Genomic DNA, 16,631 nt, shown 5'->3' on the forward strand with positions numbered 1-16,631 from the left:
GCTGCACTGAAGCGGACCAGGTGCGGGATGGTGCCAAGTCACTTCAGTATCCCTCGTGTTCTTCAGCCAATTAGGGGTGACCCGGAACCATCGCCGTTCCCTGGGGGACGGCAGGACATCTTCCTCACGCAGCCAGGTAGGCCTGCTGTGTCGCACAGCACCTTGCTCTCTCTTGCCTCGGGTTGTTCTGCAATGGCACTCGGGGACTGAGAGGCCGTTCAATTCCACCACCTCAAAAAGCACTATTGCAGAAACATGAGCCAACGAAGGCTCCGAAAATGGGAATCAATCGTAGGATTGCCTAGTATTTCGTCAATGAGAATGCTGTTCGTCCATGGAATCATCGAGCGGAGGCAAGAAAAAGAAAAATGCTGACGTCGGTATCCTGACTTGTGTCACGCAGCTCGTCGGCCAAACGGCTCGCTGGTTGGTCAGACAAGCCGGACAAGCATACTTGTCCGGCCGCCGGATTTAATGATTAACTCCATTGCGACTATGCCCGCTGAGGGCAACAAAGAATGTGATTTCCCGACATACAAGTATCGAGGCAGCCTGTCCGCCAAGAACGATCTTTACATCCTGAGCATTCCTCGCAAACCAGACACATTCCACATTCGCCTCACCGACGACCCCTTTCTATTCAAAATGGGCTTTCTCTACAGCCAACTGGTCGAAAGCCGAAAACTGCCCTATCCAGAAGGCGACCAATCTGGCAAGACGGTCGTGATCACTGGTAGCAACACCGGGCTGGGCAAAGAAGCAGCACGGCACTTCGCCCGCCTGGGCGCCGCCAGACTGATCCTCGCCGTCCGAAATGTAGAAAGCGGCGGGGCGGCCAAGAGGGACATCCTCGAGAGCACTCGGGCCAACACCGACATCCAGGTGTGGCAGCTGGACATGGCCAGCTACGCCAGCGTCAAATCGTTCGCGGCCCGCGTGGCGGCCGAGCTGGACCGGATCGACATCTTCATCGAGAACGCCGGCCTCGCCAAGATGGCCTGGTCCACGGCCGAAGACAACGAGACCCAGATCACCGTCAACGTCGTATCGACCATGCTGTTGGCGGCGCTCGTGCTGCCCAAGCTGAAGGAGGTCGCTGCGACGTTTGGGATCCGCCCCACGCTGACGCTGACCAGTTCTGGAGCCCACGCGCACACGCAGCTCCCCCACGCGCACGTCGCACGACAATCCGGAGGCGGAAGCGTCTTTGCCACGCTGAACGACAAGGCGTTCGCCGAGGCGCACTGGGCCGAGCAGTACCCGGCCTCGAAGCTGTTGCCCATCTACCACGTCCGCAGTATCGCCGAGCGCACGCAACAGCCCGCCGCCGCCGATTACCCCGTCACCATCAACCTGGCCAACCCCGGCCTGTGCGAGTCCGGTCTCGCGCGCGAGGCCGCGGGGATGCAGGCCGTCATGTTCTTCGTCATGAAGGGGGTGCTGGCCCGCACCACGGAGCAAGGCAGCCGGACCATCTTCCACGCCGCGACGCAGGGTGCCGAGACGCACGGGCAGTACATGAGCGACTGCAGGATCGACCAGCCATCGGGGACGGTGACCAAGGGGAAGGAGCTGCAGGACCGGTTGTGGCAGGAGTTGGTCGTGAAGCTGGAGAAGATCCAGCCCGGAGTCACGAAGAACTTCTTTTAGTTTGGGTCAGCTTTTGCGGTTTCGTCTGGGTTATTTGTTGAGGACCCCTGGTTGCGGCGTCTTGGGATTGGTGCGGGCTTTTGTGAACTGGGTTACGTGGGAATAGTCTCTTACTTTCTGTTTTCAAAGCAGTTGGGTCTTCCGAGTCGACGAGGCCATCTGACCACTTCCTTTATCTATCGTGACAAAAAGCCGCTCGTTTGCAGTCTCAGTCGTTGTTGCGCATCCATCACAGTGGGTTGCGAAGAAAAGGGGCCCCGGCCTGGACCAAATGGCCCCATGAGGCGGTGGAGCAATCCAGTATATTGACATAGGACTCTGGGAGTATGAGCAATGAGTTGATTGAAGGAGGAAGGAAGAGAGTCTCTGAGAGAAGCTCAGAGATGTGGCTATATATATGTACAGGCAAGGCACGTGACTACCATCTCAACACAGTATGAGGACAGTGTCTCGCGAATGTGATCTCCATGCTCTGATGAGAAGCCCGCGAAAGCCACGATATCCTGGAGCCACTTGGCGCGTTCCGCGCCCGTCAGTTCGAGGCACGCGACTAGTAGTGGCAAGCCGGTGCATCGGACGTGCTACTGCGTCAAGATGGCCGTCGCCAGCAAGCGGGCTACACCGCCGTCCCTAGTGCCCAAGGGGCGCCGAAGGCGATGCAGTACCAAGAGGATCGCCAGCCTCGTGGCCTGCGCCTGGCAGAGCATATGAGCGACACCCGTGCCGCCAAAGGAGTTGTCGAACTGATGCGGCATCGTGGGCTGCCAATAGCTCCGCCCAGGCCTGCATTGGCGCCGTCGCGCTCCTGGAGAATTCGGCGATGGTGGACCTCCTGCTCGATCTCGGGGCGGTCCTGTACGTCAAGACGAATGTGTCCCAGGTCCTGATGGTAGGTGTCGGCTTACTCATACCCTTATCCCCCAAGACGCCAGCAGCATTCTAGTGCCTAGAGTCTGACAACAATGCGTTTGGCCGAGGATTGAACCCTTGGAATACCAGTCTCACCGCCGGCGGATCCAGCGGCGGAGAAGGCGCCCTGGTGGCGTTTCGAGGATCACCGCCTGGTGTCGGCACCGATCTCGCAGGTGATTTGGTGGATTGATCCAACTTGGAATCATGGGACACACATGCTGACAACGGCGCCCCAGGGTCTGTTCGGATACCGTCTCTCAGCTGCGGGACTTACGGATTCCAGCCTTCATCCAGGAGACTCCCCTACGGACGGCAGGTGATGCCCCTCAATGTAGGCATCGGCGCGCCATCGTGCCGTCCGCCGGTGCGCTCGCCAACGATGTGACGGCCTTGCAGATCTTCATGCAGGCTGTCGTCGACGCCAAGCCGTTTGTCCACGACGCGACGGCCATCGACGTGCCTTGGCGCAGGACCAACGGGCCACCTCGACCCAAGAAGCTCCGATTGGGGCTTTTGCCCGAAGACCCCCTTTTCCCACTGCAGCCTCCTGTTGAAGAAACCAGCAAGAATGCCGTGCGAATCCTCGAGCCTCACGGGCACGAGGTCGTGCGACTAGATGCGGCGGAATGCCAAGTCGCCGCGGCCAACCAGATTGGCGGTCGACTGCTGGCACTCGATCCGACTCCAGCAAGCATCATCCCATTCGGCCAGGCAAAAGAAGGCGAGGCTAGTTTCGCCACGGGCCCTTGCCATGGCACTCCTGCGTGTAAGTTTACTCATGAATTCTCAAGCATAGCTGTTCGCATATTGACGGGATTTGTATTCAGATGGGCCAGATGTCGCGTCGGGTGGGCCTTGTTCGACCCAGGTGTTTACCAATGGGATGCGCGATGAGGAATGTCTGGCCGTGGCAGCGGTCATTGACACTTGTCTAAAGGATGCTTCCCGTTGAAGGCAGCCTGTGAGTTGTTTATTACAAATAGGGTGACAGGATGGAGGATGGCGGTTTCAAACCTAGTATTTGTGATGGATGCCCAGATCGCAGCTGAAGATGCCAGGGGTTTCACCACCAAAGCATTTTCCGTAGCTTGTATCTGGTTCGCTGTTGTTTCCCCTCTCTGCCAGAAAGTGTCGCGGAGATGGAGTGTCCCGGAAGCAAACGTCCGGACACCCATGTGCGCCATGGCCCCCGGTTGACTTAGTTGGGGGCCAGTTCTTGACTCGTGCTGGACCAACTTTGGGACGCCTGTTGCAACTTTAAAGTTTGGGATCATCACAACTGCCATCCACAATTTCTTCGGGACCCGGTAGCGAGGAACGAAGGTAGAAGCTCGTACGATTTCTTCCCTCCTCCCCGCCATTCCCGCCTTGGCTGGCCTGCCTGCTTCCGGCCTCCTCCTCCTCCAGCCGAATCCACCATGACGAGTCCACCAGAGGGGGATTCAGGCCCTTGCCCTTTGCAATAACGGAATCTTGCCAACTACAAACACACAAGCGGGAGATACAACGCTTAACCCCCGTGTTTACGCACGCGTGTCAGCCACGAACCTTAGCTCGGCCCCCGCGCACGATGGGCTCGTGGCCTCTGCTGCCCCGGATCGGGCGAGGAAACATCCTGCCCTTCCAAGCCCCGAATCGGTATCCCAAGACGAGATTCAACAATATCGTTGTCCTGATGGCTTGCAAAGTGTTCACGGCCGCGGTAAGCCTGGCCTGGCCAGTCCTGCGATGGAGCTGCTTCCCACTTGACTCAACTCACACTCGCTGAAAACACAGTGTCAAGGCTACGATGGCAGTTTGATGGGCGGCCTGAACATCCTGCCCCAGTACCATGAGTATTTTCATCTCACGAACTCGCTCCGGTCGTTGAACATTGCCATCAACTACACCGGCGGGTCTCTTGCGGTAAGGCTGTCGCAGTAGATACTATTTCCCAGAGCAAAGTCTCCATTACCTGTTCACCCTGCAACTAGGCAGCGGACTTACTATTGATGTCTTCTGGCGGGCTGATGTTTCACTGCAGTGCTTCTGCTGGACCTGGGTCACCGACACCTATGGCCGACGGGTCGGTCTGTTCTGGGCCGCCGCCATCACCATCGTCGCGGCCATCCTGCAAGCGGCCTCGGTCCACATCGCCATGTTCTGCTTCTCGCGCGTGCTGATCGGCTTCGGCAACGTCGCCTCCGTCATCACGGGCGCCGCGTATCTGGCCGAGACGCTGCCCTGGGAGCAGCGGGCCTGGGGCCTCGCCCTCTTCGACGACTTCTTCTACGTCGGCGCCCTCGTCGCCGCCGCCGCCACCCTGGCCGCGTGCCGCCTTCCGAGCGCCTGGGCCTGGCGCCTGCCGGCCCTGCTGCAGTGCGTCTGGGGCGCCGTGTGCATCGCGCTGCTTCCGTGGATGCCCGAGAGCCCGCGCTGGCTGATCGACCAGGGCCGGGGCCGCGAGGCGCTCGTGGTGCTGGCGCGCATCAACGCGCCCGACGGCGACGTGCACGACGACCTGGTGCGCCTGCAGTTCCGCCAGATCTTCCAGACCATCGAATACGAGCGCAACCCGATGAAGTACCGCGAGATGCTGGCCAACCGCGGCGCGCGCAAGCGGCTCATCATCACGGCCACGTGCGCCTTGTTCTCGATGCTGGCCGGCAACTTGATTGTCATGTACTATATCGGCGACGTGCTCGACCACGCCGGGATCCACGACCAGGAGCTCCAGCTTGTCATGGTTAGCTGTTTCCACACCCAGCTTGAAGGGACTGGCTGACAAGATGATGTTGCGATAGAACCTCGGTCTAAACGCCACCTCGCTAGTCACATCCATCGTCGGCACCTTCTACGTCGACAAGCGCGGCGTCAAGTCGGCGACCCTGGTCAGCACCGGCGGCTGCGCCATCTCCCTGTTCGCCCTGGGCGTGCTGTCCAAGTTCAACGACCACACCGACACCACGTCGGACGACTACGCGGCCGTCTTCTGCACGTTCCTGTTCGCCGCCTGCTACGCGTTCGGCTGGGTGCCGGTGCTTTTCCTTTTGCCGGCCGAGATGCTCTACTTCCGCATCCGGGCCCTGGGCATGAGCATGTTTAGTTTAGTGGTGTGCGTGACGGGCATCTGGGGCAACTTCGCCATGCCCCTGGCCCTGCAGCATCTGGGGTGGCGCCTGTGGATCATGAACGGCGCGTGGAATCTGTTCTTCTTCGCCTTCGTCTGGTGGTACTGGATCGAGATCCGCGGCAAGACGCTCGAGGAGATCGACGCCTTGTTCGACGGCGGCAAGCGGTCATCGGCACCGGACGTGGCCGAGGTGCTCGCCGGCAGGGCCGACGCGAATTGGAAAGAGAAGATGAGCACCTGGATGAGCCATCGGTTCGGGAGGTCGGAAGGGCCGGCCTCCAGCCAAGATGGCCGAGCTGTCTCTGGGCATTCCCATTAGTTTAGGTGCGGTCTAGTACTGTCGACATGCAAACAGACGTCACATTGCATCAAACCGAATGGTATTATCCATCTATCGCAAGCGGGGAGTACTGGCTGCATATAGAACTGTGCCGCCCAACCCCCCACCCCCGCGCATTCCTGGCTTCGTCACTGGATTTACCGCTCACCAGCGACTTGCCCGGCATGATATGTACCATCAATACCTTCATTGAAAAGGTCGTACGAGCCATGTCTTTTCTGTCCCTGCCTACTGAAGTCTTCGATGAGATTCTCGTAGCTGTGACTCAGGCGCTCGCCCGGCATCTCCTCTCAGATATTCAGTGCCCTTTGCTCTTGATTGGCAGAGACGCCACTGAGAAACCTCGGTAAGCAAGCACGTCTGCGGCGGATTTAGCTCATCGCCTCATTGTCATTGACAAACTGCCCAGGGCACACTCTTCGACGAGCCCCTCGTGGCCGCCGCCTTCACGGGCCACGGCGAGGTACTCCGGCTCTTTCTCGACTACAAACTGCAGGACCCAGACCGGTGGAACGTCTGGCTCGCCAAGAACATGGTCCTCAAGGGCGCCGTCGAGGGGAACCACGTGTCCACGGCCAAGCTGGCCCTGTCGCTCGAGCCCGACGTCCGGGACCCGGACGGCGAGAAGCTGACGGCCGTCTTTTTCGGCCGTCTCGAGTATGCCAACGACGTCGAGATTTTCGACCTGCTGTACGCGCGCGCGCGCGCGCGCCACTTTTTGCATCGCGGGCTGGTCCCCTACTACAACGACAGCCCCGGCTTCTGGAGCGAGAATTGTTTCCCGGGGCCCCTGTGCCGGGCGGCCAAGAGAGGCAACCTGCCGCTGATGCGCCACCTGATGAAGCTGGGCGCGGCGACCCCCGAGCTTTCCGGAATCGCCACGGAGAGCCCGGTAAAGCCGGGTAAAAACCGCCTCGAGGGCTGCGTGTGGTGCGCGGCGAGGCACGGTCACGCGGAGGCTGTGGTATACCTATTGAATCAGAGGTTCCCGCCGAGAGAAGCCTGGAACGCGGCAGTGAAGTACGGGAACCCGCAGGCTTTTGAGATCTTGTTCGAGTTCGTCGACAAGCAGTCTCATCAGTTCGGGCACGACGTGATGCAGTGTCTGGACGTCGCTAGGGAAAGGGGCCATGATGCCATCGTGCAGGTGCTGTTGCGATATGGATGGCACCTCCTGAGCAAATTCGATCAGTGGCGTTTAAAGGACCAGGCTACATCTCAAGAACCGACAATCGATACCGGGAACGGTCAGGAATGGGATATTTAGATGTTGACCCGAGGTGGACTTTCCCATCCTTTGCCAATGGGGGTTTACCCAGCACACAATTCTTTGGCATGGGACAACATGACCGTGTGTGGTCAGCATCATAGAATGAAATGCTTTCTCCGATATCAAGTAAGCTAGACGCCCACATACTGCAGGCTGAAAAAAAAAAAAAGAAGTCCACTCCACCGCGCGTTAAAACAGCAAATGTCTGTTAGTCTCCGGCGCCGTCACTTCGGTCAAAGAACATGTGACCATATCGAGGCAGCCTGGGTTCTTAAAGTAAAATAGCAACTATTAAAGTCTATTAAGCAAACTTTCCCTCTATCCCTGCTATTGTTTATTTGTACATGGACATGTTACATTGATGTCTAGAAGTGAAATATTTACAAAACATAAACTATCCCATTTCGCTCTGGTGACGGGATGGCAAAAGAAGTATCAACATTGAAAAGAAGAGCGAAGGCTTGGTAGGTAGCTTGCTTCACCAGCTGGACTTGTCCTGCCAGACCTGACCGCTGCTCACTTGCGAATGCGAGCTCGAGACGTCCACCTGCGTCTCGACCGTGATACCGCCGTCCGGGTGCGTCATGTCGTTGTCCAGCATCCCGCTCGGCGAATAGGACGAGGCCCGCACACGTCGCTGGGCACCTGTCAGCTCGATCTCGTCGTCGTCGTCGATCTTATCCCACTCCTGCTGCCCGCGCTCGGCCGCGCACGTATCGCCGCCTCGCCGGGCGGCCTTGGTGCCTCCGTCGGCGCTGCGGTAGTAGTTGCTGCTGCTGCCGCCGGTCGAGGGCTTGTTCTTGCGGAAGAGCGGCGCCAGGGTCGGCAGGCAGGCCGTGATGATGGCGGTCGACGGCTCGATGCAGGACCAGCCCATGCCGGGGCCGAACCACCAGGTCACGTCCTTGGAGCCCGCGAGCCGGGCGAGGTAGAAGATGCGGATCAAGCTCGACACGCAGCTGAAGGCGCCCAGCAGCATGATGCCCATGATCGAGAGCTTCTTCTTCCAGTCCATGTGCAGCTTCGCGATGGTGGGGATCGGCAGGGCCAGGATGACGACGTCGTTGATCAGGTTGAGGACGCCGAAGGCGAGGTAGAAGTTCAGGACATCGATGCAGACGCCCTTCCCCTGGCCGAGGTACTGCGTCCAGTAGAACGACATGGGCCGGCAGGCGACGGACATGACGATGTACATGACTAAGGGGTACGCGGCGGTCAGGCCGATGGCGAAGCGCGTCTGCCAGATGTAGACCATGTTGCTCGTCGTGTTGGTGTCGAACAGGCGGTGGTAGAGCAGGAGAATGCTGACCCGCGTCACCGTGACCGCGGTGGCATAGATCCACGGCTCGGCATAGACCATCTGCTCGTCGGGCAATGACGCACGAGTTAGTTACTATGATGCAAAACGGATAGTAAATTGCCTCTCTTTGGGTATTGTGGTCATTAAAACGGGGGGGACGGCGTGGAACCGGAGAAAAGCACCTACCTTGAGAACTATGATGAAGTCGTCCGGATGGACGGCCCATATATGCCGACCCGATCCGAAATTCGCCACGTATATGGTCATGAACAGAGTCGCGCCAGCCGTGAACTATATTCGCCGCACGCCAGGCCAGGTTAGAGATCGCTCATCGAAATGCACGCACAACTGGCAGCCCGACTTACAATGGCACCGACAATGGTGTAGTCGTCCATGGCGAGACCGGCACCTCGCGTCATGCGAACATAGGCTCGGAGAATGACGGAAAGAACGGCGAGGATGAAGAATACGATGGCGACGACATTGTAGATGAAGTAGTTATCGTCGTTAAGGTCCAAGCCGGGAGGAGGTGGGCCATAAATCGCTTCGATGATCGGGTCGACCTGTATTTCCGCCATGGTGAAGACGTTCCTTGGACGGTGTTATGTCGTCGTCTTTGTCGCTGTCGTCCTGTCCTCTTCCTCCTGTCCTGGAAGTCGTCGACGAATTAATCGGCCGAAGAGTAGGTAGGTAAAACGCTCGAGGGCCACAACAAGATGGGGTCGGCTGTACTTGAAGGATGTTTTCTACAGTACTACTACTACTTGTCTGACTAAGTCGCACCCACGTTACCGGTGGCAGGGCACGGGGGATTGCATGCAGCCCCTGGCCACTCCCCCGTACCGCCTGCATGATGAAGGGGGTGGTACGACGCCCACGGGCTCGCTTAATGACGAACGGCGCGCGGCAAACCAAGTCGACACGGCGTGTATTATTGCCAATTACCTTGGCTCCCTGCTGCGAGACAGAGGCCGATGAAGCTCGATGAACCAGACTTGTCTGTTCGGGGACTGCAGGGCATGCAATCGTGTTGGACGTTGCCAACCACGGCGTATATTAGCATCATCGGTCATCATCTTGGTTGGGCCGGTGATTGTGTCTCTTGCTGATACATACACAAAGGCAACAAAGGGAACGAAGGGAGAGGAGTGGCCTGATGGGTGGGAACGATGAGCCCAAGTGGATCGAAGCTTGGGACATTTGTCAACTAAAGTAATTATCAAAACTCCTGTCCCTTGGTAAGTGCAGAGTGTAAAAGTGTAAGGGTACCAAGCTCCTAAACGCGTTGCCCGCTGAAAACAGTAACCCCATCCGAGCGAGGGGGCGTTTAAGCAAGAAGAACTTGGGACAGGAGGACATCTCCCCGGCCGTTTTAGGGCGGCGCGGGGGTGGATGTCGCTCAGGATTCGACAAGCAGACAAACCTTCAACCGGTCCGACTGCGTGGAGACTTCGGAGGGGCTCACGGAGGGGCTGCCAGGGTCTGACAAGGACTGTCAAGGACTGTCAGTGGGACCGGACTGGTGGACCGAGAGGCCGCGGCCAAACCAATGTGCTGGAAAACCCGCATCCCTGGTTCGAGCGTGGGCTTTTGCTGCTGTTGGTGGCTTGTGACGGCCTGTGGTGGTGTGTACTACTACTTGTAGGTCCAGGTCCGAGGGCCGTCCCGCGACCGTTGCATCGCGATGTGGCTGTCTTGGCTCTTCCTCTTCAGGCTCCGATGCTTACTGTGATCAGCCTTATTACAATTGCACTTAAAAAAATATCGCCACGTCGATTTGCGGGGGATTGCAGATGAGACGAACGCAGGTCCAACTGCCGTGCCTAATAAGTACCTCTCGGAGAGACAAGCCAGTTGCCGCATTCGTACGAGCTCGACGCATCCACTGGGACTAAGATTGTTCACATTGCCCCTGCCTGCCTGCATGAGACTCCATCGAGGCCCCTCCGGCTGCGTGCGGCGCAGCCAACAGCCTTGGCGGCGTCGGCTGTCGACTCTGGTAATCATGTGGGTGGGCCGCCCAATAGAACGGTACCGGGCAACTATGCCTACTGGTTGTGGTTGTCGGTCCAAGAGGGGCCAACTACCTATCTGCTGGCCGGATTGCGAATTGCGAGCTGGGCCTGGAGCTGGACCCTGCCTGGGGCGCAACTCACTATCGGAATCAAATCAATCTACACTGAGCATGATATCCTCGGCAGCGACATCCATCATACGACCAGACTCGGGCTCAGGAGGTGATTCCTTCGTCTTTTATAACCCCGAGCCACGTGCGTGTCATGCGTGATTCTTTCTGCGCTTCATTCCCACACCAAACCAGACCGCTTCTGAACGGCACTGCATACACCTCTTCACCTTCTTTTGCAAAACCAACCTCGCTCCTTACCCTTACTTGCACCGCACCGCAAGTCCATTCTTTACCTACATTAGCCAGATCAAGATGTCGTCGCCCGACGTGTACTCCCACAACGACCTGCTCGGCACTGAGCACATGGGCCCCAAGGGCTGGATTCGCCAGTTCTACTGCTTCGAGCTCCCCGAGCACTACGATGTGTACGTTGGGCGTCCTTTCCCTCCCCTCCACTTTCCGCCGCGGGCAACTACTGACAGCAGGCCGCAGTGAGAATGTGACGTCCCTGATCAAGAACGCCTACGCGGCCATGAAGGCGCGCTGCCCCCCTGCGGGCTACAAGATGGTCCCCGTCATGGACGGCAGCGCCCAGCCTGGCCGGTTTGAGTGGCGGCGCTTCCCCGAGGGCGAGATCGAGGACTTCAAGGTCAAGGACTACCGCGAGGACTTCATGACGTTTGCCGACTTCAAGGCCAAGGAGTACCCCATGGCGCCCTTGCTGCCCGAGAAGTTCTGCCCTCGCGGGCTCTGGGTCGACGAGAACGACCTGGCGCTCTGGTTCCACACGACCTGGATGCAGGCCAACTTCATCAAGGGCGGTCTGATCCTGTGCATGGGCATCTTCCACTCGGCCGCCGACCAGACGGCCGCCTACGTCATGACCAAGGTCCTGGCCGAGGAGATGTCCAAGGCCCAGGGCCTGCCCGTCGCCGACCCCGTCGACGTTGCCGTCCTGCTCAAGGACCGCGAGAAGCTGCACAAGTCGCAGCGCGCCCACCTCGCTCAGCAGGCCGTGGCCCAGCAGGGCATCTGTGAGGAGCACCCGGAGTACATCATCCTGCCCTTCACCCCCGACGCCCCGCCGCCCAAGCTGCTGGCGCCCATCTCCCAGTCGCACATTTTCCACTTCTCGCCCGCGGCGCTCGAGCAGCTCAAGAAGGACTGCCGGCCCACGCCGGAGCAGCTCCAAACGCTCAAGGGCGACAAGGACCTGCCCGCGTTTGTTTCCACCAACGACGCCCTCAACGCGCTGCTCTGGAAGATCATCATGGAGGTGCAGCACCCGGACCTGGAGGCCGCCATCAAAGAAGACCCGGACCGCCCCTCGCACATGATCATCGCGCTCGACGAGCGGCGGCGCGCGGGCCTGCACAAGCACACGCTCGGCAACCTGCTGGCGTGGGCGCCCGTCTTCTGCGACCTCAAGTCGGTCGTGCGCGAATCTTCGCTCGCCGACCTGGCCGTCCTGTGCCGACGGTCGGTGGCGCAGCGCACGGACGACCCGGACGTCGTGCACAAGCTCGAGGCCATGCTCGAGGGCGTCGAGAACCTGGACCGCCTCGCGCCCCAGGTCTTCCTGGATATGCCCGGCCGCAACATGATCACGTCCAACTGGCGCGACAACGCGTACTACGGCCTCGACTTCGGCGCCGCGCTGGGCGGCAAGATGAAAGCGATGCGGGCACCCTCGGTGGGCGTCTGCCACGGCTTCCACATCGTGCTGCCCGACCGCCCCGACAAGCCGGGCATCGAGGTTATCGTCAGCGTGGAGAACTCGGCCATCGGGGCGCTGCTGAAGCACCCGGTGTGGACGAAGTATGCCGAGGCGCCCAAGCAGCTTGTCTAGAGAACTCTCTGGCCTCTCTGGCCTCTCTGGTTTTTCGAATGCCTATATCGAATAAGAAAGATTATCTAATTAGTGGCAGTGGACAAAAAAGTAATAGTAAACTCGTGCGAACTTTGCATTCCAATGAACAGAACAGAAATGAAGCAACTACATTGTGATTTGCGACGTGACAGCTCCAACCGCTTGCTTGTTGATATCTATCTGCGTGCTCGTCTCCAGTACATGCATGGTTCACTCTCACCGCCCATTCATGAGACGCATGGTGGACAGGCCGGTGAGTCATCACACGTCACCCATTCGCTTAGGTACGATGATTCCGTTTACGTCTAATGTGACTGGAGATACGTCAACGTCAGCACCCAATCGTCGGGTCGTGTCATGCAGGGTCAAGTGGTAGCCAAGGAATCCTGGTAGCATCGGGTGGTCTCGTTTATCGTGTCACATGGTTCGATGGTAGACGACTGACGGCGGGACGTGTCGGGATTCGCGCATTCCCTATCACGGAGGCTCAAGCCGTGTAGTCATTGCACACGAGCCACACCCACACCGGCGCCGACTGCATCCAAGATGCACCTAAACCTTCGTCGCTGGAGTCGACCGGCCGCTGGGATCCCCGGAAGAGGAAAAGGACTCCACGGTACATAGAACGGCCCCCTTGATGATCGACGGCTTGGTCGTCGCCAAGTATTCACCCCGGGAGGTTTCCGGTGAACCGGCCCCCAGCCAGCCGGTGATGCCCGGGCCAGCAGCCCAGCCAGAAATTGCGATAACCCGGCACAGCCTCGAATTGGGTCCCATGATCCGTGCCAATAATCCACTCTGTTGCGCTGTCCGCATCTGGCAAAAGATCGCCTTCGACCCCTGTCAGAGACCCGAACCGCCGGGACAACAACTTTGCTCAATTTCGGAAGAACCACCCTGTGCACCCTGTGTTGCCCTGTCATCGAGAAAGGACTTCACCCGTCTGAGGCCGACAGTTATCCTATCCTCGTACATTGTCTCGCCGAGGGAAAGGGCTGGACCAGTACAGGGAACCAGGTTCCTCTATTGAGTGAATGCCCCCGGATCCCCGACTCTGCTGGCAATTGTGTTATCCAAGACCTACGTAAGCGCTCTCTTCATTTGGTCTGTTCCAAGGTCGGCTTGGCTTGGCAAGACTGCGCCCCATGCTTGCATCCTCCGCGGAGGGACTTTTCGATGTGACAATGGCGCTCGCCCTGTTTTCCCCAGCAGCACTCTTGACCACTCTTTCTGGGAAGAAGCAGCGCCACTTTGCGGTCGGGGCCAAGTGCTCAACTGCCTATCCCGTACAAGTAAGTACAAGCGCGCGCGGATATTCTCCCAGTCTTGCCCTGTGCCCACCCTGCACTGCAACGTCGCCCTGCACGGTCAATCACTTCTTCAACGGGGGACTGTCAGCACTATCAGCAACAAAGCGCCAAGCCGTCAGCTCTGCAAATAACCTAGTATGCAGGCAAAGCCAGTCATCCAAAGGCGACCAACCCGCTTTCGATATGCAAAAACGTACATACTTTTCACACGCCTGTTTTGCGCTCAGCATATACCGGAATGTTTACTGTGCTTACTGTTGCTTAGTAAGACAGATGCGGAGTGCAAGTAACAGAAGGCAATGGATGGTTCGTGACGAGACTTTTCAAGTCCCTCGCCCGTCGGTATCCGGAACGCCAGGTGGGAATTTCTTAGGCAGCCGCTTGAACCTCCTGCAGTAGGAACTTCTGGAGTGTGCAGTGGGATACCGAAAGCCTGGTTCGAGGAGCGAAGGTCACGTCGTTACATCATGCGCCGTCTGGTTCAGTAACGTCGGCGTATTAGGAGAATACCGTTGCATTGGCTCTCTCTCTCTCTCTTCGAGTCATATTCAGGAAAATGCCGCGAGTATCACGATACTTGGCTGTAGCTTACATCCCCCTGGCCTTCTCCTTTTCAACGGTCCGTTCTTGGCAGGAGGCCGAGAATCTTGTTGCCTACTACGTAAGAAGCGAATGCATCGCTGATCCTCGTTAAACGAGAAACTCAAAAACCGATATAGCAAGGGGAAAAGTGGGTATGAAAGGAGTCCGTGCATAGCAATGCTTGTTTATGTGTGTGACATCGTACGATGGCTGGTCCTTTTCGTATCGTATACTAATAATGCGAGTCATGGCAATGTTCGTGCGGCGACATCCAAAATGACCTCAAAATAAAAAGTACCATAGATCTCGTAGCGAGATGAAAAGAGCGGAAATGTCGACCAGCAAACTCCACCCGCGCCCTCAAGCCCATTTCTACGCGAGTAAGGGATCAATCAAGATAATATCCCCAATCCGAATCTCTCGAGGATGTGGATAAAAACCCCGTCCGGGGGGGGATGCTGTGCACGCCAAAGTGAAAAGGTTTCAGGGGGGCTGGGGGGCTCCATTATTCTCGTTGTGTTTTGCAGCGCCTCCTTTTTGTCTTCTCTGGTCTGCCCTATCCGCTCGGACGGCAGGCCGGACGCCGAGCCAAGCCCAGGAGTCTCCCGGGCCTGCACAGACCGCAGCCCAAGCGCGAGCTACCCACCACCTCGGAGGATAACGGGGCTATCGCGTAAATAATATCCAATCTGTTGTCGGCTCCGAAGATTCGATACTCATCCGGCTCTGAGCTACAGTCCTCAGGTCCAGCTGCACCAGGGTTGACCGTCGTGGCGCGCAGTAGCAATAGCAAGGACGTGCTGGGAAGCACTCTTAGATGATGAGTGCAGAGTAAAAGGAGAAGCGCTCAATGCCGACATCTCGCGCTGCCAAGGTCCATGTCAATGGGCGTCGTGACGGGCTCCTGCACCTACAACGGGGCGCCTGTTGATCGGTATCATGACCACACGTTGTGCCGTTTCAATAGCCAGATGGTAGAGTTGCCAGCACCGATGGGCAAAAACATTAATGCAAGTCGCTCCTCATTCCACGAGTAGGATGATGAAGTTACCGGGGGCGGAGCTTGACTTCTTCCACACTAACTTCCTCGTGTTGGCTAGAGCACTTCCCATGTTTTACCACGCTATCTGGCTTCTTCCATGAGTTGCTCTTGGTAGTCCATCCAATATATACGTAGCTACTGCTCAAGGATCATTCGCACGTCGTGGGCCCTTCTACGGCGCGGGAGTGACCACAGGCACAGTAGGCCTCACCGTCATCCCTTGGCACTACCACTTCTACGCCATGGTTTTTATGGTCGGCTGTGTTGAAGCAGTCCGAACAGAAAACTTTCGTGTCATTGTAGCCACACTCTGGACACGCGTGCATGCGGTCGCCCCTTTGAATCGTGTACTGCACTTCTTCGTAATGCTGGGATCGTCAGGGGCCGAGAAGAACTTTTCTTCTTCTGGCGATATGATCCACTGGCGCATCAAGTCCACCCATCCGAACCACATAGAAAATGTACGTACCGCAAAGGTTCGTCCGCGCCCGCGCCACCAGCCTCGCCACCAGCCTCAAACAGAATATCATGCTCGCAAGCGGTTTCCAACCTGATCCCACCGGGAACTCTAGGAAACTCTCTGGAGGGACGATGGCGCGAATGTGCGCCAAGTGCCTCTCATACATGTCCACCGAGGGCATCTGGACGGCCGGGAACCGCTCCCGATAGACCCGGTCCCAGCTCAGAGTCATGTCCGCGCCGTTGCAGGACCCGGGGGTCCAGAAGCGGATGAGGCAGGAGGAGATCGACTGCAAAGGCTGGAGGGTGGACAAGGATCTCGAGATTCTGTTTCAGCGGCGACGGAAATGGGTGACGGCGTACAAAGTTTTCTTTCGTATGTACTGGTCTACTTACTATCTTCTCTGCAAAGGTTGCTCCCTTTATTATGATATCAGGGCTAGAGGCTATATGGAATCATTGTCGAAGTAATCTCCTGTTTCCCGTGCCCCATCTCTCTTTTCCGTCAACTCGGCCCTCGACGAGTCGTTCCGCTACTCGTGGACGTTCGAAAAGAAGCCGTCGATCATGTTCTAAAACTTGGTGTTGCTGCCGCAGTGAACACTGTGTTGAAGATGCGCCGGAAGCGGTGGGGATGGGTGCTTCGACATGAGGGT

At 57.9% G+C, this 16,631-nt stretch overlaps 7 protein-coding genes across 7 annotated transcripts; 6 read left to right on the forward strand and 1 right to left on the reverse strand.

Moving 5' to 3' along the window:
* Positions 1–495: 495 nt before the first annotated feature.
* PG986_015020 (short-chain dehydrogenase) lies at positions 496–1,650 on the forward strand (the record flags this gene model as incomplete). Its single annotated transcript, XM_066851242.1, has 1 exon — positions 496–1,650. One exon carries the CDS (start codon positions 496–498, stop codon positions 1,648–1,650), a length of 1,155 nt encoding a protein of 384 aa, XP_066692331.1.
* An 820-nt stretch (positions 1,651–2,470) lies between these two features.
* PG986_015021 (uncharacterized protein) lies at positions 2,471–3,456 on the forward strand (the record flags this gene model as incomplete). Its single annotated transcript, XM_066851243.1, has 4 exons — positions 2,471–2,539; positions 2,594–2,735; positions 2,846–3,328; positions 3,359–3,456. The coding sequence occupies 4 exons, from the start codon at positions 2,471–2,473 to the stop codon at positions 3,454–3,456; spliced, it is 792 nt and encodes a 263-aa protein (XP_066692332.1).
* Positions 3,457–4,132: 676 nt separating this feature from the next.
* PG986_015022 (uncharacterized protein) lies at positions 4,133–5,993 on the forward strand (the record flags this gene model as incomplete). The annotated part of the gene is made up of 4 exons (XM_066851244.1): positions 4,133–4,264; positions 4,339–4,467; positions 4,586–5,287; positions 5,346–5,993. The coding sequence occupies 4 exons, from the start codon at positions 4,133–4,135 to the stop codon at positions 5,991–5,993; spliced, it is 1,611 nt and encodes a 536-aa protein (XP_066692333.1).
* Positions 5,994–6,223: 230 nt separating this feature from the next.
* On the forward strand, positions 6,224–7,281 carry PG986_015023 (uncharacterized protein; the record flags this gene model as incomplete). Its single annotated transcript, XM_066851245.1, has 2 exons — positions 6,224–6,274; positions 6,424–7,281. The coding sequence occupies 2 exons, from the start codon at positions 6,224–6,226 to the stop codon at positions 7,279–7,281; spliced, it is 909 nt and encodes a 302-aa protein (XP_066692334.1).
* A 481-nt stretch (positions 7,282–7,762) lies between these two features.
* Positions 7,763–9,162, reverse strand: PG986_015024 (uncharacterized protein; the record flags this gene model as incomplete). The annotated part of the gene is made up of 3 exons (XM_066851246.1): positions 7,763–8,647; positions 8,771–8,875; positions 8,950–9,162. The coding sequence occupies 3 exons, from the start codon at positions 9,160–9,162 to the stop codon at positions 7,763–7,765; spliced, it is 1,203 nt and encodes a 400-aa protein (XP_066692335.1).
* Positions 9,163–11,024: 1,862 nt separating this feature from the next.
* PG986_015025 (uncharacterized protein) lies at positions 11,025–12,561 on the forward strand (the record flags this gene model as incomplete). The annotated part of the gene is made up of 2 exons (XM_066851247.1): positions 11,025–11,137; positions 11,205–12,561. 2 exons carry the CDS (start codon positions 11,025–11,027, stop codon positions 12,559–12,561), a joined length of 1,470 nt encoding a protein of 489 aa, XP_066692336.1.
* A 3,414-nt stretch (positions 12,562–15,975) lies between these two features.
* PG986_015026 (uncharacterized protein) lies at positions 15,976–16,185 on the forward strand (the record flags this gene model as incomplete). Its single annotated transcript, XM_066851248.1, has 1 exon — positions 15,976–16,185. One exon carries the CDS (start codon positions 15,976–15,978, stop codon positions 16,183–16,185), a length of 210 nt encoding a protein of 69 aa, XP_066692337.1.
* Between the last annotated feature and the right edge of the window lie 446 nt (positions 16,186–16,631).

The sequence above is a fragment of the Apiospora aurea genome (genome assembly GCF_038362705.1).
Source record: "Apiospora aurea strain CBS 24483 chromosome Unknown utg000011l_segment0_segment0, whole genome shotgun sequence".
Taxonomy (NCBI): domain Eukaryota; kingdom Fungi; phylum Ascomycota; class Sordariomycetes; order Amphisphaeriales; family Apiosporaceae; genus Apiospora; species Apiospora aurea.